At 39.0% G+C, this 18190-nt stretch overlaps 1 protein-coding gene across 1 annotated transcript; it reads left to right on the top strand.

Annotated features, from left to right (window-relative positions):
* The first annotated feature begins 343 nt into the window (after positions 1-343).
* On the top strand, positions 344-3018 carry LOC122842758 (G-protein coupled receptor 4-like). Its single transcript, XM_044136900.1, has 4 exons — positions 344-419; positions 1400-1614; positions 2194-2369; positions 2457-3018. Exons 2-4 carry the CDS (start codon positions 1438-1440, stop codon positions 3016-3018), a joined length of 915 nt encoding a protein of 304 aa, XP_043992835.1. The 5' UTR covers positions 344-419; positions 1400-1437.
* The last annotated feature ends 15172 nt before the right edge of the window (positions 3019-18190 follow it).

The following is an 18190-nucleotide window of genomic DNA, read 5'->3' as shown; positions in this document are numbered from 1 at the left end:
ATATACGTTGTCTGTGGTTCTTTATTTAGGTTCAAGGAAAAGTACCTATCAGCTTTGAGTTTTTTGATTTTGGAATTTGAGTTTGAGACAAATAGTCACTACACTTGCATTTAAAGACCTTTGGATGTCAGACATTTTTGCATATTTTCGTGACTATTAACTTGTACACACCTTTCATTGACGTTACATTCAAAACTCAGTGGAAACAAAGAGTTACAGAGAAAGAAGAAGCATGAAAGTGAGTTTGGTATTCAAATAAGAAGGAGACATGTGCATGTCAGGGTGTGCAAATGATTTTCAGTGGAAACAAACTGCATGTTGTGTCCAGTGATAAATTCTGCAGACTGTTAATGCAGAGAGCAAACCTTCAAACACCAGAGGAGAGAAATCATCTAGAAGGGCCCTGACAGCTTTCAAAGGTAAACAATTTGAATTTATATCTGGAAATATAAAAATGAATGAAACAGGGAAGATGCTTTAGTATTTTAGTTAAATTTTAAATTTGTATTGATCTCTTTGTCAAATAAAATATCCTGAAACTTTTCAGATTTTGTCAGAACTAATTGCTCTTTTTATTGATCAAAACCAAATCCTGAACAAGTAGATGTTGAATTTATTTACATTCTCTGATAATCCAACTCATTCGGTTTTATCACCATAATGTGGCTAAACTGGACCTTTCCAACAAAGTTACTGTCAGATTCTGAACTGAAACTAAATAAAACACAGAAGGATTTTCACATTACAAAGAAGTTTTTTAATCAGTTGAACACCAATAACAGTTTATTAAGTCTTCAGGAGAAAAAGTGAAGCTCTGTAAGTTTAACTCTCTAACAATCATTTACTTGATATTTGCACTATTAAATAGATCAGCATTAATAATAATAACAAGGGGATAAGTAGCTAAATATGGAGAGGTATTTTAACTTATTGCTCCTCTGTCTGCTGACTGTACTTCAACATGGATACAGCGCTTAATGTGACTGACATAAGTTACTCTGACAATATGATTGGCTGAAACAGGAAAACTGTCTGAATGTTACAGATCATTCCATGTTAAAAAAAAGAAACATTTATGGATTTAACTGTGGCAGCAGAGTCTCAAAATGTCCACACAAATGCAGTCCAGAGACCAGAAGCAGCTTTAGGTTGAATATATTTGTCTTTGCATCAAAACTGTAAGTGTGAATCTTGTTCTGTGCATTTGTAAATTATGGGACTGTTTTAGCTCCATAAAAAATGGAATCTAAAACCAATGAAAGAATCTGATGAAGACATTTGTCCACTTTTACCAGTATAATTTTAATTAATATAGATTCTGATGGTAAATAGTAGGACTTACTAGTTATACTTAATGGGATAAAAATAATATATTATATATCATCACTTATGTTTACAGTTACCTCAGTCATCAAAATCCTGGTTCAACAGCAAAGAATGGAAGAGCTGAACTTCAACGACACGTCATTGATAAACGGCTCTGATTACAGCAACATGAGCCACTACTCCTCTGAATTCTACATTCTCAGTAGTATTCTAATCTGTGTGAATTGGGTCACCATTGCCATTGGATTTCCTTTAGTTATTATAATATTGATTGCAGTTTTTTTTCAGGTGAGTACAAAATAACTTTAACCTCTTTAGTTTTAATTATTACAGAGATTCTGTGGAGTTCTCATTACCTTTACAAATTTAAGGCAAACTTAGAAAGTCCAAAGAATACTAACATATATATTTAGCCACCCAGAACAGGGATTAGAACAAATTTTTAATCCAGGAAAATTACCTTAGCAACTACGTTTTAGACTCCTGTTCTTCCAACCCAGAACAGGAACTAGACCAGAAGATACTCAGCAACCCTGAACAGGAACTCCTAGTTTACATACTTTAGATCAACATTAGATTATTTTTCTTCCTTTCCTCTTTCCTTTGGTTTGTTATTTTGTATGTATTTCCTTTTAATTCCTATAAAACACTTTGTATTGCTTTGTTTCTGAAAATGTGCAATATAAATAAAATTACCTTTACTTATATTTATAAAGGATGAGTTACTTGAGCCTGTTGTTTAACTAGGTGTTCTCTCTCATTTCTCGTCTGTCTTGTACCTAGAAATGTATGTAATGTGTGAAATATTCTACATGTCAAAAATATTCTGTCATTAATTTGTTATTTTCTCTGTTTTATTTCTCTCAGGTGAAAAACGGTCAGGATGCTCCAGTTTTTGTTATTAATCTTCTCGTCTCTGATATCGTTCAGTTCTGCAGCAGAATTCCAGTATATTTTGATTATTTTAGTTTAATCCCCCTTCTCCTCATATTTTATGCTGCACTGGTCAGTGTTGGATTCATGATGTGTGTCTCCTGTGAACGGTATGTTTCCCTCTTCTGTCTCATATAATCACTTTAATCTGTTCTTATTAACCTTCAGAGACTAAACATCTCTATCTGTTATTGCAGGTATCTGGTTGTTGCCAAGCCACTGTGGTACAGATTCAGGAGAACCATCAAGACATATGTGGTGGTCTGCATGGTGGTCTGGATACTTCCTGTTTTGTTTTCGCTATTTTTTTTTATTACTCTAGATTTTAAGATGATTGGCATCATCATTACAGTTTTTCTCCTCCTTCCTTTTCCCGTGTTCATCTTCTTCCTGGTTGGGACTATCAAAGCTCTTTCTGCAGCGTTCAATGTCCCAGCAGATGAAAAACGACGAATCGCAGCCATTCAGGTTGTGGTGCTGATTATTTACACTCTGCTGTTTGTGCCCTTCATCATTCAGATTCTGCGTTTGTTTGGTGTATTGTATCATGATTTTTGGTATGATCTGTTTTGGTATACTGCAGGATTCATTTGTGTTTTTCTTAGTCCTCTTGCAAACACAACTTTGTATTTATTCAGTCGGAAAAGCATCATGGATAAGTTTCTGGCTTCAATCTGTTCTTGTAAAATGTCCGACAGTCAGGAGACGAGTAGCACAGATAATGAAATCAGGATTGTAACAATTACTGGGAATGTTTAGGTTTTAAACAGTTTCAGTATTTAGTCAGTACTTTGTAGTTTGTTCTTCTAATCCAGGGGTCCCCAAACTCGGTCCTCGTGGGCCGGCCTCCTGCATGTTTTAGTTTTCTCCATGGTTTAACGCACCTGAATCAGATGATGGCTCGTTAGAAGGCCTAAGAAGAACATTGAGATGCTGAAAAGGTTGTTGGTGCCACGAGGGAGAGAACTAAAATGTGCAGGACACCAGCCCTCAAGGACCAGGAATGCACATCCCTGCTGTAATCAGACAACTTTTTTCAGTAACAAGTAATCTAACGCCTTAGTACCTCAAGTCCAGTAATCAGATTAAAGCTACTTAGTTTTTGTCAGGCTCATTTCCTGATGTTCTGTCACACTGTGTCTTTGTTGATGTCTGGACTTGCTAATACAGAGTACGTGTATTGAAAACAGCCACGAATTAATGTTTCTATAAAGCTGTGCAAGAAAACAGCATTAATTCATTAAGACAAAATTAAGTATCACATTTTATTTATTGAATTATTTTTGGTCTGTTGAAGCAATTAAACATGAGATAAAAAAATCTCCCCTTCAGTTCAACCTTTTAAATGAAAACACATTTTTGATGTTACCACTGAAAAATAGCTTGTAATTAAGTATTAATTACAATAGCTTGGTCTTGGTCAAGCTTGGTAAGGAAATAAACCTGATAATTAGAGAGAAAGATACAGTTGATAAAAACTGAAAGAGAAAGAGAGATGGATGAAAAAAGATAGAAATGAAGAAGGATAAATAAATACATTAATACTTAATTGCAATAGCTTGTAATTGTAAGCAATGTAATTTCTATATTGAGGTGTCAGAGGGTTGTTGTCAGCAGCTTCTGAAAGGAACTAATAAAGTAACTTGTAATCTAACTTAGTTACTTTCCAAATCAAGTAATCTTTCTGAAAATGTGTCTCAGTTTTTTACTTATTTTGTTTCTTTTTGCTCGTTTTTTCTTTATTTGCCTTGAGTATCTTCCCTTTAAATTGGTTAAAGTGTTTAATTTGTTTTATGCTCATTTTGCTTCATAATTGTATTTAGGTTTGAAATCACATTTCCTTGTATAAATATTTGCATTTAAAGATTATGTACTTTATTGTTTTCACATGGTCTGTTCAGTTTAGGCAAACATGTATTCTGATAAATATGTAAAAGTGGTTGCTATAATTCTGATTTATATAGTTGTGATGTTTTTTAACATTAACTTTTTATTTTTACTATATTTGCATATAGTTTTGTGTAAACAAGTTGTTCATGTGTGTTTTTACATGTATGTACAAACAAACATCTTGGCTTCACTAATGATGCTTATTGAAGCCAAGATGAAGACAGAATTAAGAGTCTTAATAAAAACATATATAAATATACTTTAAGGCCGTTGATGAGGAAAACTGAAGGAACTGATAAATCAGCATGGACAGGGAACCAGGAAGTGACACAAAGCAACAGGAAACAACAGCAGCATGTCATGATTTATAGTGAGTGGTGGTGCGGCGGAGCCTGAGGACCCAGGTTGGAATAAAGGAATGATGATTTAATGATGAAAATACAAATCCAAATGTCCAAATGTCCAGGCAGCACAGATGAGTGGAAGGCTGAGTGGTACCAGTTGTACCAGTTCACTACTGGTACAAATGAATAAACTGACGACTGACTTGATTGAACAGGGGCTGCACAGTGGCACAGTTGGTAGAGCGGCTGCCTTGCAGCAAGAAGGTCCTGGGTTCGATTCCCGGCCCGGGGTCTTTCTGCATGTTCTGCCTGTGCATGGTGGGTTCTCTCCGGGTTCTCCCACAGTCCAAAAACATGACTGTCAGGTTAATTGGTTTCTCTAAATTCTCCCTAGGTGAGTGTGTGTGTGTGAATGGTTGTGTGTCTCTGTGTTGCCCTGCGACAGACTGGCGACCTGTCCAGGGTGACCCCGTGACCCTGCCTCTCGCCCGGGACGCAGCTGGAGAGAAACCAGCAACCCTCCTGACCCCATTAGGGACAAAGGGTGAACAGAAAATGGATGAATGGATGAGTTGAACAGCAGACAAGACAAACCATAACATTATACATGTTTACACTACACTATGAAGCAAACACACAAAAAAGGAAATATAAAATAAAAAATAAGGCAACAAAAGACCAGAGAGTTAAATGGTTCAGAAACTCACTAAGATTTTTTTTTATTTTTTTTATCTAATAATTTCTCACAATAGATAAGATGTTATACGCCAGTAGGAACCTGAGCTCACAATGATCTGTGATGGTCTTGCTATGGTGTCTTTTACCAAAACCGTCAGCAAAACTTTCTTTCACATGAGTCACAGTCATTTATTTTTTTATTTCCATACAAAATGGAGTGAAACTGTCAGAACAGAAACAGCTGAGAATGATTTCAGGACAGTGAAAATGTTTTCCATTCAGTTGCATGCATCAGCAGAAACAATACTATCTCAGAAGGATAAATAACTCTTCTATCAAGTTGCAATAAAACATTTGTTCAAAAGTTTAGCAGTTCCCTAAAACCCCAGTAGATGGCAGCAACACTCGATGTAAAATCAAATATTCTCAGTTCAGAAGCCTGAAGGACAGAGAGGAGATGTTCATTGTCTCCTCAAAGCAAAGAGGCAGAAAAACTCCTGGACATTTTGCTGACACCAGTGATGACAAATGAATGACTATCAAAACCTAAAAGCCACATATGTTGTGTAGAAGGTTTTAATTGTTGATACAGCTCATACAGACCTGTCAGTGATACTTTCTGAGATGGGAGACATTTTATGTCTGTTGCCCTCATCCGGCCTCACAGCCTTCAACAGGCCCTGGTGAGTTTGTAGTGTAAGTGGAAATCCTGTTACTTTGCTGTAGGTGCATGAAAAACATGTTGCACATTTTATTTTGAAGGTTACTATGATTGCTTTCTTATTGTCGTCAATGCACCTCCATAAATGTGTTTCAAGAAATTAACTCTTAGCATCTTTATATGTTAAAACATAAAAACACAGAATGTAGAGTCTTTAACAAGACGAGTGATAATTATTTCTTTTCTGAAAGAGAGAAGTCAGTATGACATATTTGTATATTGTTTACAAATATGTTGTAAACAATTTACTTCATATTGTAAACAATATAGTTTAGATTTACAGTGAAATACACCAGGAAATATATTTCCATATAAAGTCAAAACCATGAACACAACAGAGACAACAAAAAAACCAAAGTGTGTTTTGTTTATTGATGTTTATGCATCAATAAACATAAATATACTGAGAGTTAACAGAAACCGGTTTGCATGGAGTTTCAAATAACTCCAGCAATCAAAACTGTCCGTGTTCCTGTCATGTTGAACAGCAGCAGCAGACTAGTGGCCCTCACACAGCAGCATCAGAAATGTTACCATCACTGTTTGTCTCATGTATGTTACAGCCTCTCCTTTTGAGGAGGGGGTTACCATGGCAACCACAATAAACTGACCTTGTAAATGTACAAAAATTATTAACATTTCTTCACCAAAATCCCAGAAAGGTTTGTACAAACTGTGGGGGAGAAAGAGACACTTAGGTTTGGAAAAATCAAAGAAATTGCTAAAATAAAACAAGGCCACTCAGATACTCTAAGTGAAACTTAAAGGAAAAGAAAAACCTGCTGACCTGATCTGACAAAAGTCTCAGCAAAACATTACATGGGTGGAATCAATCTATTTACCTAATGTATTTAACAGAAATAAACCTAGATGATGAGAATGTACAGGCTAAACCAAACTATCAGATACTCTAAGTGAAAAATAAAGGAAAAGAAAAACCTGATCATAGTGGTGCCACCCAAGAACTGTTTTGGAGAGTCGTTTGCATTTTGATCTGTAGCCACAATGCTAACCACTTACCACACTGCATCGCTGATAGAACAGATAAAGAAAATTACTTTTAAAAAGTTTAAAAGATGTGTGAATGTGCAACTTTTAGAAACTTATTTTTCAATTCCTTCTGACAGTTTCTACATCAACATTATGGAGATTTTCACCAATTTCCATCTATTCATTGTAAAAACTGCACTAAAATCACACATGATATTAAATTTGAACGAACAAAACTTTGGTTTTTAACTTTTGGTAGTAGAGAAAAGCAACGTTATGCATCTGGAGACAATTTGAAAACTACAGATGGGCTAAAACTTTCACCAAAAAGAACTTTGTACTCTGCAGACGACAGAGAGATGATGAGGAAGCAAAACGAAGCATATTGTGTTCATCTAATTTTTAGTCCAATAATTCAGTGATCGAGAAGGAAAATGTAGTGCCACGCTGCTTGGACACAAACCGGGAACTGATCACTCTTGGTTGGGTCAGCAGGTGATTTAAGACCCAAAACAAAGAACGACCTTTGGTTCATTACTGATGATGTGTCCAAGTTGCACCGTTTATAAAAAAGGTTTGCTACAGGAAATATGCTGCCTGACTTTGAGGACTCATGTGACAACACTCCTAAAGAAGACATAGAGATGAATAATGAACCCTGATGATCTGAAACTCATCAGGGTTAATAATAAGTTTTCATTTTGCTCTTTTGCCACGGTGCTAACCACATTGCATCGCTGATAGAACAGATAAACTACTTTAGAAAAAGAAACTGTGTGAATGTTCAACAGAAACGTGTTTTTCAATTCCTCCTGATTGACATTGCTGCAGCAATATGTTGACTTTTACCTATTTCCATCTATGAAGTGTAAAAGCTGCTCTAAAACCACATAATATTAAATTCAAGTCAAGGTTTGGTTCTTAACTTCTTGGTAATAGAAAAAGACAACATTGTGTGTTTGGTGACAATAACTACGGCTGTGTAGGACGGCCTGAAACTTTTGTCTAAAAGCATTTAGTGTTATGCAGACAACAGAGAAATCATAAAGAAACAGGATGAAGGTGTTGTGTTCGTCTCTTTTTTCTTGATTTGTTTTTTAGTTCACCGATTTAGCAAATAAAGAATGTAAATGATGAAACACACTGCTTAGACACAAGTTAGGGACCAATGGGATCTAATAACTTCAGATCTAAAACACCTGAAGAGCTTCACGGTTTACAGTCTAATAAAAACCACAGATAAGTCAGAAGTTGTGGTGGAGAATATGGATTGTAGGCCAGTGTCACCTGAGCTGGGATATTTCTATACTTCTGAAAGTATCATGATTTGTAAGGAGAGAGTTGGATCAAAATGCTGACAGGAATAAGAAAGTCTTATTGTGAGATGACTGAAGTCTGAAAACTCAGAGACCTCACAGGAACCCACAAGAGGTTTGACTGATGGCTGCTGCAGAAGTTGATGTAAGCTTCCAATGATGAGGCAATGAAAGGAGTTGTTTAAGTACAGAAGGTATTGATTATTACATAGAGAACTGGTGGCTGATTACTGATAGGATGCAGCTGAGAGAAGAGACCAGACTGGCAGGCTGAAGGAGAGAGAGAGAGAATAATAGCACAGGAGGAGAAAACACTAATGGATACATAAGTCAAACAGAAATAAAGTGTTTTAAATATGTGACTAACTTCATTAAATTAATCTGCAAAAGTACATGGGCCACATATAAATATCTGTATTTGTAACTTCAGCCATTTCATTATGAGTACAAGTCTGTGGATAGAGAGTCGCTGTGGGGGGAGGTTGTTGGTTGGTAGGCATCTGCACAAGCCCCAATTACTGCCATCCTGTTCTGTTGAGTTAGCTCAGGGAGGCCAACAGGAAGCGACCCCCACCAGTCTCTGTCTGAAGGCCCACAGTTGGCCCACCACAGCCAAAAATAATCATTTAATATCACACAGAGGAGGGAGGAAGAACCAACATGGGTGACGAAGCAAGAGCAAAAGAGAGCCATGCAGAGCGTCCTGCACCAGCATGCCTCTGCTTGACCCTGTTGCATAAATGTGAATCGACGTTAATGTCAAATGTTTTGCTTCTCTAATGTTGCAGTAATAACTTACAAATGAGGTGCTGCTTGCTGACAGCAGAGTCCCAAAACATGAATGGTGTAAACTGCTGAAAGTAAATTAAAATGTTAAAACAAGTGTTAAAACGTAAAGTGTACATTTTTTGGTCAAGAACCTCAGGAGGATATTTGTTATAACTGAAATGAATTGAGTTGGAACAAGTTGGTTCATCAGAACTGAGTTTTAGAAAACTGAAACATTTAGTTATTTTCTTCAAAGTCACTTTTTTTTCTGCTGGTAAAGGAAATGGACTATTACATCATCTCTGCACCCGTTTCCTTTAATACAGATAATAGATGTGATTGGTCAGACACTGTAACATAACTATTTATAGAGGACGCTCAGACTGCAGAGCGTTGAGATCAGAACAATAACTGGCTAAAAACAGAAACAGTGTAGCAGTCCCTCAGACCCAAGAATACAGGAGAGCTTCGACGGGTGCAGTAGATTTGTATTTAATTCTTTAGAAGCCAAGTTTGTTAAATAGCTCCAAATACACCATGACACCGTGAAAACTAAAAGAAAAGAAAATACATTCGCTTAGGTGCCTTTGTTAACACAAAATATGAATACATTACATAAAACAATGCTAACTTCACGAACATGTACCTCGCTCCGCTGTCCAAGGGCTGCAAAGTTTATGGCGCTAAAGTCCGTGTCGCCTTTAGCCTTCTCAGAAGAATGTGCAACAGTCCAGAGTCATAAAGATGAAGAAAATCCTCCTCTTCCTCGTGGGATATTTTAGCCCAAAGTGCTGACTGACAGGAAACTAGCAACACTTCTTCTTATTTTGGCTTTAAAATGAAGGCACTAACTCAACGTGAACCAAACTACGGCGCCCCCTAGTGGGTACTATGGGTAACACCCTACAAACATCATAAATGATGGAACAGGCATTTACACTCCCACCAAATCATGTATGATGAGAACATATTAACGATTCATGCATGATTTCAAGCATAACAAATTGACATTAAAGAAGTAACCAACAAATAAAATACAGTTAATGTCACACTTTAACCTTCAGCAATATAATGTCTGATGTGAGACTAATGAACGTCAGTTAGTGACTTTCTATAAGAACTACAAGTTTTTGAACAGGTCTCTCAATAATGTGAGGTTTGTGTGTTGTACACTGCTTCTTTACTGAATGTCGTTCACCAACTTGAAGCTTGACTCTGCGCACCAAACCATCATCCTCTTGTGGTGCTTCAACAACTCGACCCAGTTGCCACTGACTTCTGGGAAGTATGTCTTCCTTTATGATGACAATGTCATTGACCTCAAGGTTGCGACGAGACCGGTGCCATTTTTGTCTTGTAGAAATGTTCAGAAGGTACTCCACTTTCCACCTACTCCAAAACTGTTCCGTTAGATATTGCACTCTGCGCCATCTTTTCCTTGCATACAAGTCTTCCTTCACAAACTTTCCAGGAGGAGGCAGTGCAACTTTTGATTTCATTAATATGAGGTGGTTTGGAGTTAGAGGTTCAGGTGATTTAGGGTCATTGATTCCATCAACGCTTAGTGGTCGGCCATTGATTATAGACATTGCCTCATAAAACAGTGTTCTTAGAGAAGCATCATCCAGCCTGCCTTGTGATTGAGCAATGGTGGCATTGAGAACACTGCGGATGGTTCGAATCTGTCGTTCCCACACACCTCCGGCGTGGCTGGCAGATGGAGCGTTAAATACGAACTCGCACTGTTTATCTGCAAGGAAAGCCTCCAGGGTATCTCTGTCACATTCATTGAGAGCCTCTTTTAGCTCATTTTTGGCCCCAATGAAATTTGTACCTTGGTCGCAGTACAGCTTACAGACAGCTCCTCTTAAGCTGATGAAGCATCTTAGGCCGTTAATGAAAGAGTCTGTAGACAGATTCTCTAACATTTCAATGTGGACTGCGCGTGAGGAAAGGCAGGTAAAGAGGAGTCCATACATCTTTGCTCCTTGCGACCTTGCTTGGTGGTGAATGGTCCGAAACAATCCATTCCACTGTAAATGAAAGGATCCGAGACTTCAACTCGTTCCTTCGGTAGCTCAGACATGCGTTGTTCCTCAAGAGGCCGTCGAAGTTTTCGACATTGAACACATCTGTTTATTAGTTTTGCAACTTCTTTGCTCCCACCAATCACCCAAAACCCATTTGCTCTGATCTCCATGAGCGTCTGGCTTCGGCCTTGATGACAAATCTCTGAATGAAAGTGAGATATGATCAGGTTTGTAATGTGATGGTCTTTTGGAAGGATAATAGGGTGTTTCAACTCTTGGCAGAGTGTTGACTTTTTTAGTCTTCCTCCAACCCGGAGAAGTCCCTGATCTACAACAGGATCCAGTTGAAAGAGAGGGCTTGAACTTGGGAGACTATCTTTTGCCTTCAACACTCTTAGCTCTTGAAAAAAGGATTGCTGCTGAAGGAGTTTTATTATTGCATCAGCGGCTCCTTTGCGTTCAACCGCTGTTACAACACTGCCATATTGGGTTATGTTTGGTCTCAGTCTTCTTATTCTTGCCACTACTTTAAGGAGCATTGACCAGCTAGAGAACCTTTCGAAGCGTCTGAGGATGGTGTCTTGTTCGCTTGTTTGAGTTGTAAAGGTTTTGACTGCTTTAACTTCTGGATCACCTACCAACAGTTCAGCTGAGGGAGCAGCTGAGTAGGAAATCTCTTGTTCCCACAGAAACTTTGGGCCAGATAGCCAGCAGGTTGTCATAATCTCTGATGCACTAAGGCCTCTAGAGGCATGGTCTGCTGGATTCTGAGCTGTGTCAATGTAGTGCCACTGTTTGGGATCTGTAATTTCCCTGATCAACTGGACACGATTTGCGACAAAGACATGAAATCTTCGTGCCTCATTGTTGATATATGCCAAGACTACTTGGGAGTCAGTCCAAAAGAACTCCTCATCAATGTTAATCTCGAGCTCTGACCTTAGCATAAAGCTCAACTTAGCTGAAGTGACTGTGGCTGACAGTTCTAGTCGTGGTATGCTTATAATTTTGGTAGGTGCGACTCTAGCTTTAGCTATAACCAGACTACAATGCACTTTGCTGTCATCACTTATGAACCTAATGTAGGAACATGCTCCATAGCCTATGTTACTTGCATCTGAGAAATGATGCAGTTCCACTTTAACAATGTCTTTTAGGTCAGGTGGATGATAACATCTGGGTACTGTGACTGATTTAAGTTTTTCCAAACCATTTTTCCAGTCCTCCCACCGTGAGAGCAGGTTATCGGGAATGGGGTCATCCCATTCGGTACCTCTACGGCAGAGCTCCTGAAGGATACTTTTGCCACTCAAAGTGAAGGGAGCTACAAAGCCCAGCGGGTCATATAAAGATGAGATAACTGACAGTAGGCTTCGGCGAGTAGGAGGCTGGTCCTTTGTATTTACACTGAAGTTGAAGGTGTCATTTTTAACTGACCACTGGATTCCAAGAACATGACCTTCAGGTGTAGTGTCAGGTTTGAGGTCAAGTGACTCTGTTGTATTGGCTCTTTCTGAAGGTGGAAGATGAGAGAGAGCATCACTTTGGTTGGAATTAAACTTGTGCAGATGTAAACCTGCAAGTTTGCAAAGGGCTTGTGTTTCATTTATGAGCTCTCGAGCCTCTTTGACTGATGGAACACTTGTCAACCCATCGTCTACATAGAAACTCCTTTCAACAAAGTCGGATGCTTTCGGGTAGTCAGATCTGTGCTGTTGTGCCAGGTACTTAAGGCCAAAATTAGCACATCCGGGGGAGGATCCAGCACCGAACAAATGTACAGCCATTCTGTACTCTTTGGACTCTACTTCTAGTTGTCCATCCGGCCACCATAGAAATCGTAAGTAGTTGCGCATCTCTGGGCAGACAAAGAACTGATGGAACATTCGTTCGATGTCGCAGATGATGGCTACATTCTCCCTTCTGAAACGACAGAGTACCCCCACCAGGGAGTTAATCATATCAGGACCTGTGAGAAGAGTATCATTTAGTGAGACGCCAAGAAACTTAGCAGAACAATCAAAGACGACTCTTAATTTTGTCGGCTTTTTGGGGTGGTACACCCCATGGTGTGGGATGTACCAAACGATCTCATCATCAGTCACGGGAGGGGCTAGTTCTGCATCACCACTGCTGATGATGTCTTTCATAAAGGCGTTGTAATGCTCGTAATACTGTTTGTCAGCTTTTAGCCTTTTCTTTAGGTGTTGCAGTCGGACTGTGGCTAGCCTCTTATTGTTGGGAAGGACTGGTGGCTTACCATCTTTGAAGGGAAGGGGCATCTGATAGTGTCCATCTTCTCTCTGCTTAATTGTGTCACTGAGGAGTTGTAGAAAACGAACATCGTCCTGGGATACGTACTTATCCTCATAGTTTCTCTCATTGAAGTCTGACTCTAAGACTCTAAGCACGTCAACAGATGAGGGTGTGGGCATCTGTTTGACATTGATGCGATGCACGTAACTCTGATTTCCCTCTCTGTCTAAGTGGGGATTACCAGACCCGATGACACTCCAACCAAGTATGGTTCTTTGTGCAAAAGGCTCGTTCAATTGTCCTGTGACAATTTCTAGGGGAGCTAGGGCTGATGGACAGTCATAACCGATTAGCAAGCCCACTTCACAATTTTGTAGTGGCTGTAACTGGTTGGCTAGGTCTTTAAGGTGTGGCCACTGAAGTGCAGTTTCCCTAGTGGGAATATGGGACTTGTCAACTGGGATAAAGTCACGAGAGTAGGCTTGTTTTATTTTGACGTACGCATCAGAGTCAAAGCTACGCACCTGTAAGTTGCTAGCAAGTTTGCTTGCTACAACTGTGTCAACAGAGGTCATTGTGCTGAGCTTTAACTGCACTGGTTGCTTATCCACATTCAGCTCAGAGGCCAGGTCTCCTAAAATGAAGGAAGAGTCACTTTGAGTGTCAAGCAGGGCATACGTGAGTATTTCTTTCTGTGGCTCTGATGCAGCTGACACAAAAACTGGTACTATGCTTGATGTTGCAGATGTTTTTCTCGTAAGTACATGGGTCATGACTTCATGCACTTCCTTGTTTGCATTCTCAGCTGGGGAAACAGAATCCTCAGTTCTCCTTTCTTTGGGTTCCTTTACTCCCTCTGTGTGGAGACAGGTGGGATGACGTCGGCCACACTTACTGCAAGAGTGACGTCCTTTGCATTCTTTAGTTACATGGCCTTTTCTCAAACATCCAAAGCAGAGATGATTTTCACGAATGAAAGCTTTCTTCTCATCATTGGTTTTTGCTGAGAATGTAGGACACTTAGCAACGCCATGCAATTTGTCCTTGCAAAACAAACAAGGTGGTTTAGGTTTAGGAGCGACCACTGTGGGCAAGGAAGACTTTGTCTGGACAGTTGTAGTAAGTGCTTTAGCTCTTTTAATGTGTCTCTCCTCTGTTTTCTCACTCATTAGGAATGGTGAGGCGACAGGATGACAAGCAACTTTAGCTTCCTTTTGTAAGAACTGTGTGAACTGACCAAAACTGGGGTACTCCTGATGTTTGTCTAGCTCCTCCACAACAATGCGACTCCATCTCTGTATTATCCAGTCAGGCAGTTTTTTGAGAAGCTTGTGATTTTCCTCACAATCGTTCAGGATTTCTAGACCCTTGACTTGGGGAATAGCCTCTGCACAGCTCTGAAGAAAGTCTGCAAACTCTCTCAGTGCTAAAGGATCGTTAGCAGCTATTTTGGGCCATTTTGTAAGCTTGTTCCTAAATGCTCTTTGGACAATGAATGGGCTGCCATACCTTTCTTGCAGAACATTCCAGATGCCCTGGTATGCCTCTTCAGTGTTGCGATAAAAATATCCCTCTACCGCCTTTCGAGCTTCACCTGCAATATAACTCTTTAGATACAATATTTTCTCGCAAGCAGGTAAGGGTTTGTTGCCAATTATCGCCATAAAGGATACTTTCCAGTCAACAAACTTTAGAGGGTCACCACTAAAGATAGCTGGCTCCGGTACAGGAAGTCGGTTTAAGGTAAGGGAGTTTGCTAGAGCTTGAGCTAAGCTAAGTTCTCCTTGTTTTGCACCAGAGTAATGATGCTGAAACGACGAAGCCAATGGATTTAAGGAGTGATGTGGTACACTGACAGAGTCATTTAAAGCATTCTCATGGTTGTGGCAGGCTTCTAGATCACAGCTTTCAACATCACTTAAAGTTCTTAAAGCTCTTACACGTGCTGCTGCTATTTTTACTTCACTTTCTGCCTTTAAATGCTGTAGTCTGATTTTTTCCTGCTCAAGCCTTGCCTTTGTTTCCACTTCTTCTTGTTTTAACTTTGCCAGTGTTTCGTTTTCCTTCAACTTCCATTCATTCTCTATTTGGTTGACTTTAGTTTGCTGTGCAAGTATTTCTTGCACAGCCTTTGCTTGTTCTATTTTAGCTGCGAATTCAGCTTCTGCTTCATGACTGCTTGAAGAATCTGTCTTTGAGCGTGCAACTGAATCTTCTGGGAATGATGTTTCAGTTTTTGTATCTCCAAACACAGAGCCATAGTCATTTTTGTTGAGCATCAACCTTACTCTTTCCTTTTCAAGGCGATCATTAAAAGGTTGATCAATATTTTCTTGTCGTTTAGCAATAACCTCACAAATGTCTGTTGTAAGCACAGTACAGGCATCCATTCTTTTAACTACATTAGGGGTCATGTTTTGGTTGCGGCGAATAGGTTCATAATGTTTTTGTACAGCCGCATGCTTGTCCCTTATGTCATGGCTGGCACTGTTTAAATCTTCAGGTGAGCAGAAAGCCTTCAGTTTTGTTCTAATTTCTATAGCTGACTCCTTCCAAGAATCATATGCTCTGTTAAATGCTTGTTCATGTTTCTTTGCATCCTGTTCATGCATTTCTTTGCCCTTTTCAGTTAGGTGTCTTTCACGATTGCTGGATCTCACCTCTTGCTGTTCTACGTTGTTGGGTTCTTCAGCAGTGTACAACATTTTGTTCCTTTAATGTGTGTGTTTGTGCTTTGTAGTAATGTCTGGACTTAAATTTGAATAAGTGTTGCTTTAACTTTAAGACTATGTGGGAAACAACACTCAGATCAGACATTTAAACCATGTAGGTAAACAATTTAGCATCCACACATATAACAAATATGACTGTAATACTACTGATGTACCGCAAATTACTTAGAGGAAAACCAACCCATACAATTTAAGAAATACCATTTACTTAATGCACACCCACTATAGCTTTAAGATGTTAAACCAGGACTGCATTTAAGGCTTTAAACTCTTAATTAATATGCAGGTAATTTGATCTTTTCATCAAAGTCCTTATTGAGTAAAATACCTGAACCTTTATGAATAACTGAGTCAGAGTCCAATATGAAGAGCCGTGATGAAGTGGCAACGATTCTTGACAGGAATAGTCTCTTGGCTGGTGCAGGCCTCGCTCACTGACACGTGGGTTGCACTCGTCTAATATGGAACCGTCTTTCAATCAGCGACGAGTTTTCACTGTAGCAGTCCCTCAGACCCAAGAATACAGGAGAGCTTCGACGGGTGCAGTAGATTTGTATTTAATTCTTTAGAAGCCAAGTTTGTTAAATAGCTCCAAATACACCATGACACCGTGAAAACTAAAAGAAAAGAAAATACATTCGCTTAGGTGCCTTTGTTAACACAAAATATGAATACATTACATAAAACAATGCTAACTTCACGAACATGTACCTCGCTCCGCTGTCCAAGGGCTGCAAAGTTTATGGCGCTAAAGTCCGTGTCGCCTTTAGCCTTCTCAGAAGAATGTGCAACAGTCCAGAGTCATAAAGATGAAGAAAATCCTCCTCTTCCTCGTGGGATATTTTAGCCCAAAGTGCTGACTGACAGGAAACTAGCAACACTTCTTCTTATTTTGGCTTTAAAATGAAGGCACTAACTCAACGTGAACCAAACTACGGCGCCCCCTAGTGGGTACTATGGGTAACACCCTACAAACATCATAAATGATGGAACAGGCATTTACAAACAGTTTCAGGACCTTTAAACTTTGAAAGGCAAATAGAATTTTTATTTGAATGTATAGAAACAAAAAACTTACATCCAATATAATATTCTGCTGAAAAATACATTCCATGTGTTTAAATTAATGCTACTGTTAAATCAAATTAGGAATAAAATTCATTATTTACTCTCATACCTACTTTAAACAGGCAGAATGAAATTCATTTAAGAAAAAAAGCTATTTACAGAAAGATTTTGCCAATAACTATGTAAACCAATTATTTCTTTGTGTCTCAAATCTCAGTTTTTCTGCAGCGTGATGGAAAACACCAATAACAGCAACTTCAGCATTGATAGCAATAATATTGACAATACTTATCACGTCTTAAGGGACTATTTCTACTTCAAGGGAGGATTCACCAACATAGTGCATCTGGTCATCATCTGCATTGGACTTCCTTTGAACCTAGTCTCCATATTTTTAGCTTTCAAACTGGTGAGTAAAATACTTTTTGATTTAGATGATTTAATTTAAAATGATTGTGTTTTTGTTAGGTTTTCATGTTTCTGGTCATTTTGTTTGCCAAATGAATAACGTGCTGTTTGTTTATCCTTTTATGTTTGTATATTTATATTGTGTGTTGTGTATATAAGCTGCACTTTAACTCGAGTCAAGCATGGTCTCAATCTCGTTGTAATATGTTGATGACAATGACAAATAAATCTGATCTTATCTCTTATCTTATGTTCTATTTGTAGAACAAGGAACATCAATTTTGAACTTTTTGAATTGTTTGTCTGTCCTGCAGGTGAAAAAGGGAAGCTCTGCTCCAGTTTACGTCATCAACCTTCTCATTTCTGATCTCATTCAGCTCTGCAGCAGCATTGCACTGATGGCACATAAACATAACGTCCCCTTTTTCTCCTACATGATCGGCCTAATGGCCAGTGTTGGTTTCATGGTGTGTCTGTCAGTAGAAAGGTACCTGTCTCCATAAATGAATCCCTCTTTTTCTGTCTCACACCGCCTCATAGTTTGTGAATCTTTCATTGCAGATACATGGTCGTTGCCAAGCCTCTGTGGTACAGATACCATCGGGACATCAGGGGAGCTTTCGCTGCGTGTGCTGTGGTCTGGATCATCCCTTTTGCTTTTCTCACCACTTTTTATATTCAGGTCGATTCTGGAATTAAAAGGATATTCTTTTCCAGTTTCCTCCTCCTC

This window comes from Gambusia affinis, linkage group LG13 (assembly GCF_019740435.1).
Source record: "Gambusia affinis linkage group LG13, SWU_Gaff_1.0, whole genome shotgun sequence".
In the NCBI taxonomy this organism is placed as follows: Eukaryota; Metazoa; Chordata; class Actinopteri; order Cyprinodontiformes; family Poeciliidae; genus Gambusia; species Gambusia affinis.
The sequence above is the reverse complement of the archived record's forward strand: the minus strand, read 5'-3'. Positions and strand labels throughout refer to the sequence as shown.

Bases quoted from the DNA above. Each gene is read 5' to 3' on its own strand.
- LOC122842758 (XM_044136900.1), top strand. From the start codon at position 1,438: ATGGAAGAGCTGAACTTCAACGACACGTCATTGATAAACGGCTCTGAT. The intron at 1,615-2,193 runs GTGAGTACAAAA...TATTTCTCTCAG, and splicing joins TGATTGCAGTTTTTTTTCAG to GTGAAAAACGGTCAGGATGC. The intron at 2,370-2,456 runs GTATGTTTCCCT...CTGTTATTGCAG, and splicing joins ATGTGTGTCTCCTGTGAACG to GTATCTGGTTGTTGCCAAGC.